The sequence below is a fragment of the Mauremys mutica genome, chromosome 2 (assembly GCF_020497125.1).
Source record: "Mauremys mutica isolate MM-2020 ecotype Southern chromosome 2, ASM2049712v1, whole genome shotgun sequence".
In the NCBI taxonomy this organism is placed as follows: Eukaryota; Metazoa; Chordata; order Testudines; family Geoemydidae; genus Mauremys; species Mauremys mutica.
In genome coordinates, this window is record NC_059073.1 from 139,363,950 (window position 1) to 139,385,186 (window position 21,237).

At 44.6% G+C, this 21,237-nt stretch overlaps 1 protein-coding gene across 5 annotated transcripts in view; it reads left to right on the forward strand.

Annotated features, from left to right (window-relative positions):
* The window catches only part of DPYSL2 (dihydropyrimidinase like 2), a 96,920-nt gene extending 77,226 nt beyond the window's left edge, over window positions 1-19,694 (forward strand). For 3 of the 5 annotated variants that reach the window (XM_045005591.1, XM_045005590.1, XM_045005594.1), the window contains 6 exons: window positions 4,647-4,803; window positions 5,052-5,193; window positions 6,241-6,411; window positions 11,911-12,090; window positions 14,076-14,253; window positions 16,781-19,694. In XM_045005591.1, the coding sequence (XP_044861526.1) occupies window positions 4,647-4,803; window positions 5,052-5,193; window positions 6,241-6,411; window positions 11,911-12,090; window positions 14,076-14,253; window positions 16,781-16,872 (920 nt within the window). In that variant the 3' untranslated portion in view covers window positions 16,873-19,694. The remainder of the gene's footprint in view (window positions 1-4,646; window positions 4,804-5,051; window positions 5,194-6,240; window positions 6,412-11,910; window positions 12,091-14,075; window positions 14,254-16,780) is intronic. The other 2 variants (XM_045005593.1, XM_045005595.1) reach the window with 1 other exon arrangement.
* The last annotated feature ends 1,543 nt before the right edge of the window (window positions 19,695-21,237 follow it).

The following is a 21,237-nucleotide window of genomic DNA, read 5'->3' on the forward strand; positions in this document are numbered from 1 at the left end:
TCTGCTGCTAGACTTCTGCCTGCATTATTTTGACTCTTGCAGGGTTTTTTGTTTATTTTTTGTTCTTTTTGGAGGTTGTGTTGTTTATTGGCCTAAGTTTAGAGTGTGTTTTTTAGGTGTATCTGGCTCTCTCACTCCTTCTAAACCTTGTGTACCACAAGGATACACAAAGATATTTAGACCCCTAATTTACAGAAATTAGGAGCTTAAATACCTTTGTGGATCTGGGCCTACGGATATTCTCAAGCATAGCTTTTATAGTGGTGGCTAAAGAAGCCATGAATTTGGGTATGTGCAAGAACAGACAACAGGGATTGTGAGGGGGGACTACAAGAAGGTAAAAAACCTTGTAAATTTTAGCTCGGTTTTGTGTCCCAGGAGTGGCTGAGCCAATGTATTTTTCTAGAATTGTCTCCCCCATTCCTTCTGCTTGCATTTAAGGGACATGTTAACAGCAGGGGAAAAAAAATGAAAGCATCCCCTCTGAAAGCTCAGAAATAAGCAATGTATAAATCTATTCTGGTGTAAAGCTGAAGAACATTTTTTAAAACACAAAATCTTTATGGAATGTTATTGAAGTTGCACGGGGGCTAATAACGTGTGTACGGTTTTTAGAAAATACTGTATCAGTATTAGCTGTGGTTAACCAGGAATCGAGAGCAGGACTGGATGTCCTCAGGGTTAGCTTCTGTTCTCAACTCTGCCACTGAGATTCACCAGGCAGCCTTAGGTAACTCACAGAGTCCTACATTTTCAAGAGTGGCCACTTGCGTTTAGCTGTGTGTATCTTTTCTTTGGGAGCCTCAGCACAAAATCAGTGGCCACTGTTGAAGAATATGGCCCTAATTATTCTGTGCTTTGCTTTCCTCATCAGTAAAGATGAGACATGCTTGGGGAGATCCTAGGCTGTAAGCTGCTATGTAAAAACTAGTAATAATGATTAATATACATAAAGGTAGGGAGTAAGCTCCTCTGGAAAGAAAATGTGTTTTATACTCTGCTGCCCTGGATCCTGATTAGGCCCCCCGGGCACTCTCTGATACAGAGCATAGTAATTAGTGACAGCAGAAATTGAAGGGTGCTTAATACCGAAATAATAATGTGCATCCACAGTGTGCTGGGAGCTCCCCTGACATTCAATAAGGGACGATCCCTGCTCTGAGGAGCTTGCAGGCTAGAGCTTTTAACTCTGAACAAGGACCCCAAAGTGTATATCAGCCATTGCACTTGGCACCATTGCATATGGCACCACTCAAATGGAGCTAGCTCTGGCAATCAGCTGATGCACAGAGCACACTGAGGGGAGGAGGAAAGTTAATTGGTTCAGTCGTGTAACAATATGGGGGAGGGATAGCTCAGTGGTTTGAGCATTGGCCTGCTAAACCCAGGGCTGTAAGTTCATTCCTTGAGGGGGCCATTTAGGGATCTGGGGCAAAAAAATCTGTCTGGGGATTGGTCCTGCTTTGAGCAGCGGGTTGGACTCAATGATCTCCTGAGGTCCCTTCCAACCCTGATATTCTATGATTCTTTAAACTCACCTGTTCACTAGCTCCTCTGGTGGTTTAGGAGCTGGCTTTTTAAGCCTCTGTTTTCCCTGAGTTAGCCGTGGCCTCTTGTCAAGGGCTCCTAAAGGCATTAGAGATTAATGGATGGATGGCTGCTGCGTTGTTAGGAAGCTCTGACTCTTGCCTAGCACCCAGCCCCACCAACAGACAACACTACAATCTTCAATCAAGCAGGCACACGGCAAGCAAGCACACAACGAATAAGCTAACATTCAAACTCATGCCAAGGATCTCGTCGTCGCTCCTCACAAAACTCCCCAGGTTGCTGCTCCTGTTTATCTCTCAGTGGATCTCAGAGTGCTTCACAATCTTTTAATAGTACCCTTAGGAGGTAGGGAAAAATTATTATCCCCATTTTACAGATGAGGACCTGAGCCACAGAGAGGCTAAGTGACTTGGGCAAGGTCACACAGAAAGTTTGTGGTAGTGCAGGGAATTGAAGTGGTCTGACTCATCTTGTAGGAGAGAGCACTGACTACTAGGCCATCCTCTCTCTTTGATGGTAGCTTATGTACAATTCCAGGGCAAAATGTCATTTGCCCCTAGTAGGTGACTTTTGGTATAAGTTACACAGGCTTAAAAACATGGCATGCAAAGCAGAGTTACACAACAGAGAGAGGGCCACACAGCTGGCACCCACAACCCTGAGAGGGTAGAGAGTGAGTCACTGAAGAACATCCAGACGAATGAACAAAAGGTAATTGATTTCTTAATGGGGGGTGGGGGGGAAACAAGAACTTTATGTAAAGCCAGAGGCACATGGTGGCAATTGCATGGTGAATATTCCCTGCAGACACTGGCCTTGGCAGCCCTGCAAGATGAAAGATAGCTTGTGAGAACAATTCCTCCAATGTATTGGGTATAAACAGGCTTCCCTTTCATATCCAGCGTGCTCTTTGCCTTGTTCCAGTTTCATGACCCCTGAACCTATTTGCTGCGAGTACTCCCTGGCAGGCTCCTTTTCTGCTGGAGAATTATCTCTTAAACAGTCCCAGTGACGGGGTAGGAGGCCAAGCCATTATGATCCACACTTAAGGCCTGTTCTTTAGGATGCACCTTCAGCGCTCTGTCACAGGAAAGTGGCCAGATTCAATGGTCTTTGCCCCGCTTTTTGCCTATTCTTGGTATCTGAAAACCCACGGAGCCCCAGATGCCTTCTTTGCACGTGAGTAGTAGCACAATAAGCTTGAATGCCACAGTGAGGGGTGCATTAGATAGAGCTCAGAGGGGTTCATTTGGTTAGTAGTTCAGTGCCACTAGCAGCTGTCAGGGCTTCTGAAGTTGCAGCCTCCAGTATGTGCTCTGTATGCAGACAGTGATAGTGGATCCCACCCATGTAAAGAATCATGCCCTGAAACATGGGCTGTTCCCGCCTGTGGTTAAAAATACTCCTCTAAAGCGGTCTTGTGGTTAAAGCACTGGACTGTGACTCGAGATCTGGTTGCATTTCCTTGCTGTGCCACAGACACTGGGGAAAACATCTTTCTTCTTTGTGCCTCAGTTCCCCCTCTGTAAAATGAGGATAATACTTCCTTTCTCCTTTCTATTTAGACTCTAAGCTCTTCCGGGCAGAGATTCTCTCTGTGTGTATGTACAGCACCTAGCACTATGGGCCCCACTCTGTTTATGACAGTGTTACTGTGAATATAACAAAATCTTCATTCTGCTACGTTTTTTAATCAGATCCCTTCTGATTTATCCCGTAATGGGCCTTCAGACACTCTGGTTTTCCCCCAGCTCTTATTTGTATGGTCCCATTATGAGGTATCTAATAAACAGGCAACATTTGCTGCCCCAGATGCTCATCAGGAACAAGACCCTCACTGTTAACTCTCACATACTGAAAGGCAGACGTTTTCAAAAGTAACTGGCGGTGTTGGGTGCCTGACTCAAGTTGCCATAAATGGACCTGAGTTTCAGAAAATGCTGAGTTACCCACACTCTAAAAATCAGGCCCCTGTGAGGCCATAAGGCCTAGGGTGACCAGATGGCCCGATTTTATAGGGACAGTCCCAATTTTTGGGTCTTTTTCTTATATAGGCTCCTATTACCCCCTGCCCTGATTTTTGACACTTGCTGTCTGGTCACCCTAAGGCCTAGTGATAGAGCAGGGGACTGAGACTCAGGAGACATGGGCTCTGTTTCCATCTCTGCTGTCACTGGGCTGCTGGGTGACCTTGGGCAAGTCACTTCACTGCTCTGTGCCTCAGTTTCCCCATCTGTAAAATGGATAATGATACTGACCCTTGAGAGCTCCTGATGAAAAGCTCTATGTAAGAGGTAGGTGGTGGTATCGTTATTAAGGTTTCTCAAACTGGGCACGCAAAATAACCAGTGGCTTGTGAAAACTTAGGTCAAAGATAAGATAATGGCAAGCGGTGGTAGCATGAGTACTTCTGAGGGAGCTCTTAACCAGGCAATCTTGTCTAATGACGCTGATCTAAGCTGGTCCCTCAAGCATGAGATGCTGTGGAAATGGGAATTGTATGGTTGTTGTCTCATCAGCAAATCTGCATTTCATACACAGCACTGACCTCGTTTTTTACATCTTTTTTTTCCCACTAGCAGGGTGCGGCCATTTGTCCATACTAATGAAATGTTAACATTTGAATACACTCCAGGATACTGGAGATACTGCAAATAAGGGGTGGGATTAGTGGGGGGTAACAGGCAGAATTTTGTTTCAGATAAAATTTTTGCCCAAACCATACAGTTTGTGTTGGTTCAGATTTCACCAGCGTTAATTTTGGGGCATTTATAGCACCTGGCCTCATATCATTTGTTGTAACAAATAGATTGGGTTGGGTTCTAACAGCAGGATAGAACGGGGCAGTTGCAATGCTGCTTCAGACCATCTAGTCCAGTATCCTGCCTCTGTCAGGGCCACTATCAGCTGCGTCAGAGGAAGATGTAAGAAATCCTGCTGTAGTTATGGGATAATGTCCCTAGGGGCAAGTTATCTCCCTGTTCTCCCTTAATTAGAAGGATGGCAGGGCCCCCACAGAGAGGTTGGAGATGCGCGTTGCTCTGCTGGCATTGTGATGCTTACAGCTGTCCTGTTGGTGTCTTTCTGCCCCATAGGCACCGTGGTCTATGGTGAGCCCATCACAGCAAGCCTGGGGACCGATGGATCTCATTACTGGAGTAAGAACTGGGTCAAGGCTGCAGCCTTTGTCACCTCCCCACCACTGAGCCCTGACCCAACCACTCCTGATTTTCTCAACTCCCTGCTGGCTTGGTGAGTAGGCGAGGCTGCGTGTTCATAGAACATGCTGCCTAAGCACGTTGCGCATTCTCTGCTAGTGGGTGGTCACCAAAGATAACTTCCTGGTGCTGCCTGCTAACAGAGTTCCAGCTTTAGCTCAGGGGCGGGGGGAGTGCTGTGCGGTGCTGTGATGCAGAAGGTCCTGGGCTCTCTGAGGACATGAGTTGTTAATTTGCTGTGAAGATAAAGTAATTGCCCCCCCCCCCCCGTTTGGTTTTCAGCGGAGACCTGCAGGTAACTGGCAGTGCCCATTGCACCTTCAACACTGCCCAGAAAGCTGTTGGAAAGGACAACTTTACCCTGATCCCTGAAGGAACCAATGGGACTGAAGAAAGAATGTCCATCATCTGGGATAAGGCTGTGGTATGTCACTCAGGGGTCTGATTCCCATCCGTTCTCTAGTTGAGGAGGTCAGTTACATGGTTGGGTTAAATTTTGTTGGGCTCCTCCTCTTTTTTTTGATGCCACTGTTTAGCATCTAAAGAGGCCACTAACAAAAAAAAAAAGTGAAAGTGATTTTTAAAACAGAATCTAGTGAATGTTGTCTGCCTCTGTCTAGAGGTAGATCGCCCACCTTTGCACCTTCCCACTTCTGGGCTGCAATAGGGGTGTGGAGTGAGTTATAGCAGCCCTTGCTCTGAGCACCCTTAATAGCTGCTTACAGGCTGCTTTGTAGCCTAGAAGTGCCAGTGTAGAGCACGCTGGTGACTCTTCCTCTGGTCCCTTGCATGTCTCCTCTGGCCCTGCCCCAACAATGCCACTGTACCAGGGCTGCACAGGAGTTGAATGTAGGGCCCTAGGTATCCCTTCTCAGGGAGTTGAATCAGAGACTAAAAATCTGGCTCAAAATTCTCCAGCCCTCATGGAGGAAATGTAATTCTTTCCACCTGTATTCTCTCTGTGTTGCCTCTAATTCCTCATCTGTAAACTGTCTAATAAACGGATCCCACAGGCATGTTGGGTGCTGCTTGATTAAGATTTGCACTGCTATAGGGATGCAGTGTGGCCTAGTGAATAGTGCACTGGATTCAGACCTGGGAGACATAGGTGCTCTGCCACTGATTCATTGGGTAACCTTGGGCAGGCCACTTGCCCGCTGTGTGCCTTAGTTTTATGGGGATAATAGCAGTGACTTTTTTTAAAGTGTTTTGATAGCTACTGCTAACAAGAACAAGGTATTATGGCATTTTTACATCTTTGAAGGAAAGATAGTAACAGAGCTCGGTTGTTACAATTAATAAGTAATGTTGTTTGTACAAAGCCAGCCACCACCTCCATCCAATGGTAACAAATCTCTGTCTAGCACAAGGCCCTTAGGAATCTGCTTTCAGCAGGAGGTGCTATTAGCTAGTTGCTGTTAGTGCAGGTTTGTGCTTTGCTAATGCCGTGATTTCTTTGCTCCTTCACCAGGTGACTGGTAAAATGGATGAGAACCAGTTCGTAGCTGTGACCAGCACCAATGCTGCTAAGATCTTCAACCTGTACCCACGGAAGGGCCGCATCGCTGTGGGCTCTGACGCTGACCTTGTCATCTGGGATCCTGACAGTATCAAAACAATCTCTGCCAAGACTCATAACATAGTGAGTACCTTTTGCAGCTGAGCCCTGCCTACCCTCCCTTCTGCACCGAGCTACAGCCGGCCTGCTCTAGTACCGTAGTACGAAGGCTTCCCACAGTTAGGTCAATGGAAGAATTCTTCCACTGACATAGTCGTATCTACACAAGGGGTTAGGTTGACCTAACTACAGTGCTCCGGGTGTGAAAATTCTCACCTCCCTGGGCAACGTAGCCAGGTTGAGCTAATTTTTTTAAGTGTAGACCAGGCCTTTGTAGCCGAGCACTATGCATAGTGCGAATTCTAGTCTGGCTTTCTCCATAATGTGCCGTACAGCTTCCTCTGATCAAAGGGAATTGAGAGTGTTTGATGCACACCTGATTCTGATGCATGGTCCCTCCTTGGCACTCCAGGGGAAGATGAAAAATCTGCCATAAAGCCCCATCCTTCACACTTACATCCACTGTTACAATTACTCTCCTGTAGAGTCCTACTGAGACCATGCACCCCATGTGCACACTACCACCGCAGCACCCTGAGTGTGAAGGAGCAAATAAGTGTTTACTGGCCCATGAACATAGACTAGGAACACTGGTTTCACACTTAGGACGCTCTGCATTCTGGGGGTCATTTTTCAGCTAATGACGCAATGTCTTTTTTGCGGGGGGCGAGGAGGAAGTGTTCAGTTTAAACCTAAGATGAGCACAATTATGAGCTGGTTTTTGAGACTTAAGTTTTGCCAATGACCCCTAGTCATTATAGTGGGCAGAATCAGATGTCTGGATCCAAGCGTACTTTTGAACTTTGGAGAGTTTGAATGACAGATTCAGATTTTGCAGACTGAACTCCTCTCAGTTAAAAACACAGCCTAGTTTAACCAGGAGCTTTCCCACTGGCCGCAGGATTTCTGTGCCTTGTGCAATTCAAATAGTTAGACTAGATGAATGAGAGTAGTTCCTTCTGGCCTGAAAGTCTATATGGGCCAGATTGTCAGCTGGAATAAATCAGTAGAACTCTGACACTGTATTAATTTACAGCAGCTTAGAGTCCAGCTCCTTAAGTATGCGCTCCAGCAGTTGAATAAGTAGGTCTCATATTCTAAAGGAGACAGTGCGGACCACTATCAGCAGGCAGGGCCCACTGAAGTTCTCCCTGACCCTGCAGTAGGGCAGGAGAGAGAGAACAACCACTGTGTGGGTCTGTTTACAACTGGTGTAGCTGCTGGCTAAAAACTTAGGGAATGTTTCCTTGGAAAAACCTCCTTGTGTTTTTTCCATGAATGGCTTTATTCACTCCACTGCTGAAGCAGCAAAATTTTCCTACAGAATGGATCCCCTGGGTACAGTAACAAAGGCTTTTAAAAAAAGTTTGGCTTGCTTTTGTGTTCCTTAACACTATCTAACTTGGTAAGTGGGCTATTAATTTCATTATGGTAGATGAAAGATCATATATAAAACAAAGCTTACAAGGATGGAGTGGAACAAGAGATGGTTATAAGGGGCTGGATCAAGTCCTGCTTCGGTTGGTAGCATCTGAAAATTCTTGCCATCTGATGGCTTTTTTTTGTCTATGTGATACAAGTATGGTGGATTCCCAAAAGGCATGGGTCCATATTGCAAAACACACAGAGCCTGATTTTCCATGGATTTACACCAGTATAATCAGGATTAACTCAATCCAATTAGCCAGTGCCATCAGAGTTAGAGTAGTATACAGCCAGTATAGAGCAGAGGAGAATTAGACCCACACTGGAGAGAGTTTCAGAAGACCCAACTGATTTAGGAGCACCCTTGATTTTCAACAGGATTTGTGCACTTGTGAATTTCTGGCTTTGTTGGCTGTCAAGCACTCAGTGACCCTCTTCCCAAAGATCGCCTCTCAATATCCGCTTAAAGCATGTTTGTGGGACTGCCCTATCAGCCCTGCAGCTGGAGGACCTCAGGCCCACCTTCTTTAGAGGTAATTAGGTGTCTAACTCCCATTGAAATCCCTAAATCCCTTTGATAATCTGGACCGCATTGTCTCAGGGTGCTAATACCTCTCAAAAGCTACCTTTTAAAACCCCCAAGAAAGGAGAGACTTCAACGGAAGACAAACAGCACAAACCACTAACTTGTAGGCAACAAATGTCTAATTTTCATGCAGGTATCTACCCAGCCAGCCAGAGATCCTGGCCCTGTCCAGATAGGTACAAGCAGTACTTAAAATAGAGATTCATTTCTAAATAGCATGTTTATAGCCCCAAAAGTCTCCCAGGAGGCATTAATATTTTCTATATTACAATACCACTCAGAGGCTGCAGTTGGAGGATCAAATAACCCATCGTGGTAGGTGCTGTATAAACGTGAAGTAAAGAGGTGACCCTTGCTTTAAAGGCTTCTACACTTGGTTATAAAAAGATGGATGAGTGGGGGAAAGAGGATGAGGTTGTAGGTGACTGCTGTGTATCATACAGGATTGTAATGCTCTTCTGTTGATCTTGCCCCTCCCAGTTGCATCTTGACATAAGACTAAGCTTTCCAGGTCAGGGACTTGCCCTACATAGCATCTGTTAATTATTTTGCATCCATAGCACCTTTTATGATGGAGGCAAAAGTGATACAAGTGCAGAATTATTAGCATCCTTTATTTTAAAGGAACAACATTTTATTAAAAGATAAAACCAAAGCTGGTTTGAAACTCAAGAGAAGCTATTACGGCTGCAGATCCAGAGCTAGTGATCATGGGGCACCAGTTTAGTCTGTTGCTTTTAAATGTTAGAGAAACACACATTTTCCAGGATTTCACAGCTGTGCCACTCTCTGGCAAGGAAACATTAAAGCTAGAGAGGGAAACTGTTGTGCTTGGAACTAACCTAATTCCTGTGCTTTTATCCTAGCTCTCTTCTGGGCAACCACAACATTTTTCAGACTGGATCCCATTTGCTTTTTGATTTAACCTCCATTCTAATTGTAGTGCTGCAGTCAAACCCACCCATAGTTATAACACACTTAAGGAGCAGACTACATCATTAATTCCGCAAAAGTGACTTGGAGCAAGTTGCTATTCCCTCCCCCCCACCCCGATGATCACAAGAATACCTGTTCCCAAATAACATTAGTAAAGCCCTTCATGCCAGTACAGGTAAAGGGTGGAGCATATACCAGTGGCTCTTCTGCTTGTTGTCTCCTCCCCAATCAAATATTTCAAATCCCATTAATTGAGAATGTGCAATCCTATTAGAGTAAAATAAGATTGGCCTAGTCCCTGACTCAACCAAAATGTTGATACAAACACCATTTTGTAAACCTCAATTTAGCTTTAATCTAATTAGGATTAGATTTTTTTTTTTAAACAATCTCTGAGCAGTGTATGTATGCGTCTACTCTATGTAGTAGTGCACATGGTTCATTCTTAAGCATTCAATACACCCAATAACTGAACTTAAACCATTTTATTGTCTAAAGACAAAACAGTACAATACGAAAGAGTGACATCAATGTCCTCCTTCTGGGGAGCAAATTCTCACAGCCTGTTCACCTTATACAGAAGATGTGCTTCAAAGATACGCATTTCAGCCAAAATAATAGGGCTTTTCTCTCAGTTGGAACCAGTAATGGGGTGCACTCCCCTCTCATGAGTGCCCCCTTGGCCAAGTGTGCACACTTGCACACACTCTGATTGTCCCTGCTCTGCCCCATGGCTCCCTCCCTGGAGACAAAGTCTTCACCCTCTTGGGGCTTCCTGGCTACAGCTCTCCAGCTGAGCCACTACAGTTCCGTTCCCCCTTTGGGGTGCCTCAGTGTCCAGGCCACTTCTCCTCAGTGGCTAACGGACCCAGGCCCACTCACTACTCCAGGTCCCAGCCCAGGGACCCTCTAGATAACAGCTGTTTGCTGTGTCCCTGTAACTATGTCACATGGCTTCTCTAATTCCCTGGGCCACATTTTCACCCTTACTTAAGGGCCTTGTCCTAATGGAGTTCCAGCAACCAGCTCAGGTCTCCTTCTTGCTCTTCCTGGCTTCTGGCAGTGCTGCCCTGTCCAGGGTTCTGTAGCTCCATCAGCCAGCCACACACCATCCACCCTCCTACAGCTCCAGCAAGGAACTGAACTCTCTCTGGCCCTGCAGTTCTTCTTATACCAGGCTGCTGGGCCCTGATTGGCTGTGTCCCACACAGCCACTCTAGGCAGCTTGGAGGACCATCTCCACTGCCCTTTTTTGAGGTGGGGTGTGGCAGGGGGCCTCAGAGGGTTGGTGTACCCTGTCACAGGGCCGATTGGCAATAATAGAATACAAATATGATTACTAATAATGCATACAATACTCTGAGCATAAAGCAGGCTGTTATTTGCTTCTCTCACATGATCTTTGTCTTTTATTCACCTGTACTTAGAATAAAAGCTTGTTCAGGTTTGATATATGAGGAGTATTTCAGAGGGACTGATTTACTAAATATTGTTTGTTAGGATAATCCCTCAGGGCCTTATATACCGTTTAATTATATCCAATTAAGTTTAAAAAACCTGTGAAGATACCAGGAATTTCTGTAGATAGTGTAGGAAGGTCTATCCTGGGCTAAATCAGGCAGGATCTGGTTTAAAAAAAAAAGTGTCTGAATGAAGATTTTAAAATGTAGGACTTAATCTATATCAGGATGGTACCTCCGGGCCCCAGATAAGATCAAGGCTGCATTGTGATAAGCACTGCTCAAAACACATAGTAAGAGAAAGTGTCTGCCCCACAGAGCTTACAGTCTAAACCAACATGACAACGAAAGGGAGAGAGGGGAGAAAAAAAAACTTGAGTGGGTCAAAATAAAACACGAACATTTTGTAAAAAATGCGATCCTGGCATTTTTAAATTGAATTTTTACAAGCAACACTACTTAGCATTCCCATTTGACAGATGGGGAATGGAAGCAAAAAGAGGGATTAAAGTGACTTGTCCAGGTGACAGGAGTCTGTGGCAGAGTGGAGAATGGACCCCAGTCCTTCAGAGTCCCTGTCAAGGGCTGTAACCATGTGCTCATCCTTCTGTTCCACAATGTGGAGTCAGTAGGAAGGGCTGGTACTCAGCACCTCTGAAAATCAGGCCTAATAGTGAATGACTTCCATGGGCTTTGGATCAAGCTCCTAAATCCCTTTGTCAGCCATGGACTAGGCCCCTTGAGGATCCAAGCCTAAGAGGTTAAACTATAGTGCATCCAAGTTTGAACTTGTTGGCATTTGTTCATCATGACAATTTGTGCCCCATTGTGAGTTTTGCCTGTGTAAAGACTGAGTAAGAACTGAATAAAGACCTTAGGATTTAGCCTCATAACAGCATTAATTACTATTGCTTTTATGTCACCACATATATTGGGGAGGGTGCATCGACATGGTCATCTCTCTCTCTCTCTCACCTGAACTCTAAAATTTGGGAATCAGCATGGGTTGTTATTTTTTTTTTAAAAAGTGGGGGAATTCTAACTAGACAATAGCCTAAGACGTGGCATCTTGCATTGGGATGAACGTTTGATCCTGATGTCTTCTTTTTGTCCTAGACTCTGGAGTACAATATCTTTGAAGGCATGGAATGCCGTGGGTCTCCATTGGTGGTTATCAGCCAAGGAAAGATTGTGTTGGAGGATGGGAACCTCCATGTAACTGAGGGCTCTGGACGATACATCCCCAGGAAGCCATTCCCTGACTTTGTTTACAAGCGCATCAAGGCAAGGAGCAGGGTGAGTATGTCAATGAATGCTAGTTAGCTCATGAAGTGTCTGTTATGGGGCTGGTAGACAGGTGACATCCCCACCCCACTTCTTCCGTAGAGAAAACAGTGGGTATTGTCCAAATTGACTTTTTTCCCTGGGTTGGCTTTTATTTTCTAAAATAACTATGTAACCTAAATAACCTCAGCCTGAGCTAGGCTATCCCTGCAGAACCTTTGTCTCTGCTCCTAAATTCCCTCTGTCTTAGAGGGACGGACAGGAGTAATAAGAACTACTAAGAACCATTAGGTCTGGTGGTCAGGGTGAGTCAACAAAATGACTCTGCAAGGTACTAGCATCTTGTCACAATAGGAGGAAAAAATAGTGTTTAAGTTGATCGTCCAGATAAATTTACACTTAAAATAAAACTAATTATGCTGTTTGCTTTGTTCCCTTTGCGTTTAATCGATCTTCAAACAATGAAACTAGGCTAATCACACTTGTTTCAGGCAGATAGTTTGATTCTCTTGCGATTGGGTTTGCAGCATTATTGGTTTAAATTAAAATGTTTTGAAAGATTTAAATTTAGTAAGTTTACACTTAGGAAGGAAAAATCAAATACACAACTACAAAATGAAGAGTAACTGCTAGACAGTAGTACTGCTGAAGAGGAATGGGTGTTAAGGTGGATCACAAATTGAATGGGTCAATGTGATGGTTGGGGGGGGGAAGGCTAAAATTTAGGGGTGTATTAACAGAAGTGTTGTATGTAAGAAATGGTTGGTAATTGTCCCATTCTACTCAGAAGTAATGCGAGCTCAGTTGGAGTGTCATGTCCAGTTCTGGGTGCCACATTTTAGGAAAGATGGACAAATTTGAGAGCAACAACATTGATAAAAGGCAGTGATCAGTTGTTCTCCATGTCCACTGAAGGTAGGACAAGTAGTAACGGGCTTCATCTGCAGTAAAGGAGGTTTAGGTTGGATATTAGGAAAATCTCAAAGATAGTTAAGCTCTAGTATAGGCTTACAAAGGATGTTGTGGAATCCCCGTCGTTAGAGGTTTTTAAGAACAGGCTGGACAAAACACCTGTCAGGAATGGTCTAGGTTTACTTGGTCCTGCCTCAGTGCAAGGGGCTGGACAAGATGACCTCTCAAGGTCCCTTCCAGCCCAACAGTCTATTATGAATTGAAACAAATATAGTGAGAACATTTCTACTTTTGAAAAATAGTGAACTTAGTCTGAGGCTAAAATTTGAACATTTGTTTTAAAAAGGTATAAAGCCAAAACAGAAGTAATTAGAGAGCTCCTCAGCCAGTAGAAGTCAGCATAGCCATATTGAAATCAGCATCGCTATGTAGACTTACAACAGCTGAGGATCTGGTCCCCAGAGTGTTTCAAAATGGACCAGTAGCGTAATTGTATGTATAGGTTAATTTGTCAACATCTTTAAGAAGGGAAATATTACACACTGTACTGACATATCTGCAACACTGCCCTCTCCTGGATAGAATCAGTTGTTTGCTTGGGATTATACTTCGTCAAAGTATTCATTGCAAGCGATACTCCATATGAAGAGTGACTGTGTTTTGAAATGTTGATGGGAAATAATTAATTTGCAGTGCTTTGAAGCCAATGGATTTATACTACTGGAGGCTTGTGAGGATTTCTATGGAGTCCCATGATTTTGGAATACCTTGGTCACCAGAAATATTGATTTCCCTTCCAGGTCTGGTTGACCTTCTCTCAATTAGTGAAATTACATTCAATGCAAAAGAAGTTATTGCAGCTGGAGGGGCAAAGGCTGGTCTCCCTTTCACTTGTGCAGTTGAACAGCCATAGTTCTCAATCAACATTAGCACCATGCAGAGGTGCAGCTTTTACATTCTAGTGCAAAAACTGAACCTTGAATCAAACATCTTTGACTTGGTGACATCTGGTCCCGGTTCAGGTCTCTTCCTAACGCTGCCTTTAGCTTTGCTGTTTGGAGGCTCATTGCTTGTGTTTTCTCCAGCTGGCTGAGCTGCGGGGCGTCCCCCGGGGCCTGTACGATGGGCCCGTCTGCGAAGTATCGGTGACACCGAAGACTGTCACACCAGCATCCTCTGCTAAGACGTCTCCAGCCAAACAGCAGGCCCCACCTGTCAGGAACCTGCACCAGTCTGGATTTAGCTTGTCTGGTACATACTTATGTATGGCTAAATTATTACGTTGAAATCTTGGTTGTTTTCTTGTGGGGCTGTGGGTTCGGTTGCAATAACAAAAGAAGGCAGGGACTGGGAGGGTTCATTTCACAGAAGAAGAAAAAAATCTGGATAGAAGCCCTCCTAGAATTCTGATTTATTTCAGTGCCAAAGCAAAGGAATCGATATCTCCATCCACTTCAAAGAGCAGGGCCCCAACTGGGATACAAGTTAAGTAGCGCCATTGTAGAGTTTTGCCAGTTGAGGATCTGGCACTTCGTCTATTTCACCTTTTATCTTGCAGTGTCTGTGGCTGAGGTTTTTCAGCCATGAATAGCTTGGCCAGAATGGGAGACATTTACACAAGCCTCCTTTATGGATCAGGCTTGAGTGGCCCAAAGACAGGGAGCCTGCGATTGACATTCAGGGCCAGATTCTATGGAGCCATGCTGGTGTACACCAGATATGTGGGATCTGGCCCGCATAGTGCAGAGCGAGGCAGTTCTGTAGGGCATAGGCAGTTTTGTGTAGCATCACAGGATACTGCAGAGAGACTGTCTGTCCTGAATTGAGAAAAGAGGGTTTAATGGTGAAGTATGAAGAGACAGTGACTCAGTGTCTGGGAGACAGATCCAGAGAAGGGGGGTAAGGCTACCTTACTGCTAAATTGAGAGCTGCTCAGGAAGTTCACTTTTTCTGCATGGAAGATCTTTGATTAAAGCCAAAACTTATTCAACTTTTTTGGATTTGTCAACAAAATATATTTCTTTCCAATGAAAATCCAAAATGTTGACAAAAATGAGGGGAAAATAGAGAAAGTTTTGATTTTTTTGGGGGGGGGTCTAGGTCAGTGACTAGTCCAGAGAGAGCCAAAATGAGAGGAGTCAAATAAGAGTACCTACCTAGAAGGCCAGAATTGTAGGGTGGACACTGGAGCAACTCGATGAGAAAATAGGATGGGTTTGAACTTGGAGATGTAGTTATGGAAACCAGAGGGCAGTTCTGATGAGACAGCTAGGAAGTTCATGTTGGCTGGTGCAGCAACATGCAGCTACTTTGGTTCTACTCCCTGAAGCAAAGCAATCACCTGACCAAAAGCAGTTTGGGCTGCCTGCAGTTGAGGAACGCATATGTTTTATTTAGAGATATGCAACTCAGAGAGACTTGCAGTGCTTTTAGCGAACTTGAAAGCAAGCATTTAAAAAGTTATTTCAGTACTTTCACATGGTCCTAGTGAAACTCACTTGTGGCTTGAGGTTCTCAGAATAGGAAAGTGTTACACATCTCTCTCATTTTGTGCTGAAGCAATAGGTTGAGGATCAGAATGACAATTTAATGAGATTCCTCCTTCCACAACAAATATGACAAGGTCTTCCACTAAGTTAACTTAGCTGAGAGGAATGGGTGGCCCAAGTGTTTGATAAAGGGCTAGTAAGCCAGCAGCATGCCTCAGCAGAAGCTAAAACAGGGGAAGCCAGGAGAGGGATTTTCCTCCCAAAATGATGATTCTAATCAGCAATTAAACCAATTTAGCATCTGTGGGGGGGAAAGACTAACAAATTTCTCCACTCACCAGCCTACCGCTTGAAAACTTTCTCAGTGCCCTCCGCTTCTGCACAGTCTAACCTAGCCCTTTGTGATCACAAAGACCCATCATAACAGTGTGAACCGATGTGGTGCCCCTTCCCTGAATCTGCAGGCAGCTCCAGGGCCACTGCTGCTGCTCAGAGCTTCCACTGAAACAGTAGCATAGTCTTGTCTGTTTTTAGTGTTGCTGTTCTGCAACCCAGGGGTCAGTCCTATGTCCAGCCCCATTCTATGGGCACAGAGCCTTAACTTCCTGCTAAGCAGTCTACCCCGCTTTACATCCCAAGCAGCCAATTTAGAGCCCTTCCATTGAGCACCTGATGCAGCGAGAACAAGTGAGCTGAGGTTAAAGCTCTTGTTCACTGTGGGCCAGATAGTGCTCCCTCCTTGTGGCACGGGGATAGAGAACCTCTCTTCTAGGCTGGCAGTTCAACCTTCTGCTCGCTCCCCCACAAAGCCATTAGCATGGATAGCTGGTGGCCACCAACCTACCTAGAGGTCTCAATCTAATCCACGTCTCAGGACCCACCATCCTAATTAATGGGGCAGCCTCAGCAGAGAAGACTAGGACTCACTCCACTAAAGAATGTGCTACACTTTCCAGTTCCAGTGCTGGTCCCTGTGAGTTTGGATTAGAGCAATTCAGCAGGGCATAATGATTCCCCACCTTGCAGAACAGCTGCCTGTTTTGTGATTCCCCAAGGCAGGAAATCAATTGATTTCCATGGGAATTAGGTACCTAAATACCTTTTTGAGGAACTGAGACATAGGGCCTAATTCAACCTGGCCTAAGAGGCTATTATCAATTCCGTGGAGCTGCATCCTTTTAGACCCAAGGGCTGAATGCAGCCCATAGACAGCAGGCAATGTCACAGGTCTAAGTTACTGCTTTGAAAGATACTCAACTCCAGCACTGCACTGACATGGCCTCTTCTCCCTCTCCTTCCAGGTGCACAGATCGACGACAATATTCCCCGCCGCACTACTCAGCGCATAGTAGCGCCGCCCGGTGGACGTGCCAACATCACCAGCTTGGGTTAAGGAACTAACCTCTCTGAGGCCGCCTAGCGGACCAGGGGAGGGGGCAGGGTACCTGGAGACCCTTTTTGATTCTTTTAGAGCCTGTGACGGTTACTGCGGGCAACCAGTGTGCTATGGCGCCACTTTCAGTCCCCTCAATCCATCCTCATCGTCACCGATCCCACTCAATTCCCCCTCTCCCCGATCCCACCACAGTTAAAGAAACAAACCCTGTTTGATACGCTGGACATGCAAAAATTCAGTTTAAAGAGAGTGTTTGAGATGTGGCCTCTGTACCCATTAATCATCTCTCTTGACAAAGGAAGGATAAAGTGAATTTCCCGGGAGCTGCCTTTTAAAAAAAAAAATTAAAATTGCTTTTCGAGACGTCCAACACAGCAGTAATTCAGGGTTTTTTTAAACTGGATATTCCTTAGGGTCCTGACCTGCAACAGGACAACTAAATGGAGGGCAGACGAACACAAGTCTAAACTTGTATCAACATTCTCCCCCATCACAACCATTCTGTGATCTCACCGGGTATCTTATTACAAATAAGAACCCTGTGCTAGAAATTGACAAGATGCATCTTACCCGGTTGGGTTGAGGTTGTGTGGTGTTTTTCCTTCTGGATTTTTCTGCAAATTAGATCCTTGAGGAAATTTAAAAAATTGAGTACTTTTTAAAATGTTTTGTACCATTGTGTTTGCAGAGTCTCATCTCAGAGTGGACATCCCTCCCCCATTCTCTCTTCCCTTCCCCAGCCTCATTCATGTCCTAGCTTTGACCATCACCAGCACCATGACCACAATCATTTGGTTGTAGGAGTTCATAGCATCATTTCAGCAAGCACTTGATACTTGTGTTAGTTCATGGACACTTCTAGGCCTCAAAGCGAAGCTATGATCTCCCTCAGAAAGTCTCAGGTCCTCAGCAGGTGTCAATCAGCCTAGTGCCATTGAAGTTCACACTTAATTGACACTAGCTGAGGATCTGGAACAAAGTCCCATGAAAACCTTTCCTCAACAGGCTTTTCATTTGGGGAAGTGAAACTTGCTAAGCGGAGGTTTTAGTCAATAAACTAGGTTCATTTGGCAGTATGTTAAATTCAATAGTCACCCCCCCTTTGATGACCAGAAAAAAAGTAGAACTCACAAGAGCAGTCATTTAAGATGGACAGAAACTTCATTAGTATCGTGTAAAGACCCCTCGTGAAAGCATACAAGAAAGGGCTTACCAATAACAATTCCAGTTACAGGGCCAGAACTACAGCTAATGTAAATGGCAACTTTGTGGTAGCTATGCTGATTTACATCAGCTGAGGATTTTGCCAGTGATTTGGGACATCGTTATACAATAGATCATTGCACAAGGGCAAATTTCATCCTGCCAGAAACACCCAGGAAAAGGCCTATATTTAACCCACCCTAACTTAGGGTCAGTGGTAGTTATCACTCCTTATATACTAGCTAAATCCCATATAGAGATTGCTTAGTGCCTGTGAGCTAAAGCCCAGATCCTCAAAGGTATTTAGGTGCCTAACTCCCATGGAAATCAGTGAGCGTTAGATGCCTTTGAGGAATTGGGTGCTGATCCTTTAGCTCAAGCGATGGATGATCCTGGTTTCAGATCCAGATAGCAGTTGGTTCACATGCATCATTTCAGTCCTACTCAAGCTGTATTTTGAGGGCTTGGGGCCTTGGGCTGGTTCTTTGCACAGAGGGTAATCTTTCACCCATTGTCACAATGTTTATCTTCACTGCCTTTTTGTCCCCTGCAGCATTGGTGGAGCCATGGTGGTCCCAGGATATGTGGGAGACAAAGTGGATGAGGTAACATCTTGGTCCAATAAAAGATATTACCTCAGCTACCTTGTCTTTTTGTCCCCTGGTATTCAGTGGTGTCACCTGCTTCTTCTGTTTGTATTTTTGCATGTGTATTCACTTTATTTTTCCATGTTTTAACTCTTAAGGTGGTGTTTACAGGTTCTTAAGGAAAATAGATATATGCAGGCTTTTAAAAACTAAAAACCAAATCCGCTTTTGTAAAGTATCAAAGCTGGGATTTTCCAGTGATCTTAAAGCAGTTTAGGTACCTAAGTCCCATTGGATCTCAACACCTAACTCCTTCAGGCTCCTTCAAAAATATCAGCCTTACAAAAAAAAAAAGACAATATGTTTATTTGTCCAGCCATGTTTGATTTTGGTTTAACTCTTGGGTCTTTTGTTTTTCGTAAAAGAGATTGCACTTTTTTGTTAAAGTAATCAGTAAAACCTAATATATATTACAGCTATTTTTTCCACCTGTGCTTTGAAATAAATTGGAACAAGTTGGGGAGAAAAAAGAAACAGTCGTTTCAATTCTACGAAACATTCGCAGCTCTTCAGTATTCACTTGAGTCTTCCTTGTTTTTTTTCCTTCACAGACTGACTTTTCAGATAGTTTTGTTCATTCATTACAAAGGAAAAAAATATAAAGATTTTTGCAGGCTATGTAAGCATGTTTTTCTGTGGGAGCTCATTTGCTTTGTGTCTGTTTAATGAATGTCATATGTAAATGCTTAAAGAAAAAATGAGACTGACAATTAACCGCAGTGACTTGAAGCTCTAAAAATAATAAACAATGTAGGATTTAATACTAGCTGGATTTTAACCCTTGGATTTGTGATTGTGAACTATGAGAGGAGGAGCTGTAAGTGCTAAAGATGATCATGTGTGTAGACAAAAAGTACTGATATTTGACCATTGTCTCAACGGCAAACCCCACCCCAAAGTCTTGTGTTTTATTCCTTACAAACTGTGTTATATTACCATGGGAACGCCTAATAAAGACAAAATGTTGTGGTTCCACTAGGTGTATCTGTGTCTTGAAGTGATCAGTGTTGTGAGAGTGTACGTGGGGTTGGGGGGAGGGGGGGGGGAGGAAGGGGCGGCCCTCAACTAGTATAGATCAGCATAGCACTGTTTGACATCGACTGGTTTACAGCACCTGAGGATCTGCCCCATGCTACTCATGCCTTGAGCTTGCTTGTCACAGCTGAAGGGAGCCTGACAGATGGAGTCCTAGCCAACAAGAATTGCCAAAACAAGCCCATCCTGCTGGCACTCATTTTGGTCATCTCAATGGCAAAGCCAAGGATTGATTGATCCATGGAGACTGAATCTACCACTCTCTCCTAAGAGGCATGTGAATAAAGGACAGTTTGCACCACTGCTCCCTGCGCCGTTCTGCTATAACGCCTCTGTATAACTAGTGGCCTTGTCTCCACAGTGCTTGAGCCAGCCTCTTTCACAAGCAAATTCACACCATATTTAAGAGACTTTTCAGATCAGGTGTCTGATAAACACAGCATCTGGCAAAGCAGAGAAGTGTGAATTCCCACTATAGCTTGTCTGAAAACAACACCTTCAGTTTACATAGTTAAGCAGTGACCAATGATCTAAAACAATCAAAGGGGAACCAAAATGATTAAAGCTGTTGGCACAGCTCTCAAGCCTCCAATGTGTGCCCACTTAGACCATATGCGGGATAGAGACACAGAGAGAAGCACCCACACAAAGAACTGAGTTAGAATTGGTCAGGAAAATGCCGATGAACCATTTTTAATGGCATTTGCTGATTTGTCAAAGTTGAACTGTTTTGCAGAGATGCTGCAATTTCAAAGTTGCAGTAGAACTCAGGCAGGTTTCCAACAGAACCCTGCATGCCAGGCAAGTTGTGAAATCCCTCTGGTTCTGTGCCAGCTCCCCAGCCCAGTTCCTCAGCAGCCTGCGATTTCAGGCTTCCAGCTCCCTGGCAGTGGATGGGGAACCAGAAGCCTGGAAAGCTTCTGAGGTATGGAGCTCCAGACCAGCCAGCCAGGCAGACTGCCCTGAGTCACAGCCCCCAGCACTTTCCTTTTTGCAGAGAATTTCAAAGTTTCTAGTTTTTGTTCCAAATGGGAATGAAATCCCATTTTGAAATCCTCCATGAAACAGAATGACCTTTCTCCATGCAGCTCTGGGAAGCATGATGTGTCTGTTCATCTTTAGGTTGCCTATGTTCTCTCCACCTCTTTCAGAATACGCCATGGGCTCTAACTTCCACATGGGCAAGAAGGGACCCTGGTTTAATGTCTCAGCTAAAAGGTAGCATCCCTAACAGTGCAGCCACCCTTTATTACAGCAGTAATATAGCATTGGGGTAATAGCAGTGGTAGCATAGGAATTGAGCACAATGGCAAAACTTCCACTGATTGTCAGTAGGGCCAGACTTCGCCCCAATCTTGCTATGAGTTTCAGTCCCATGGTTCTCCAGCACAGAGGGAGTGGTACGAGCAAAGCAAGGCTAGACAATATTCTGTTGGGAATTGAAAAAGGCAGGGGGGCAGGAAAAGCCCTCTAGCAA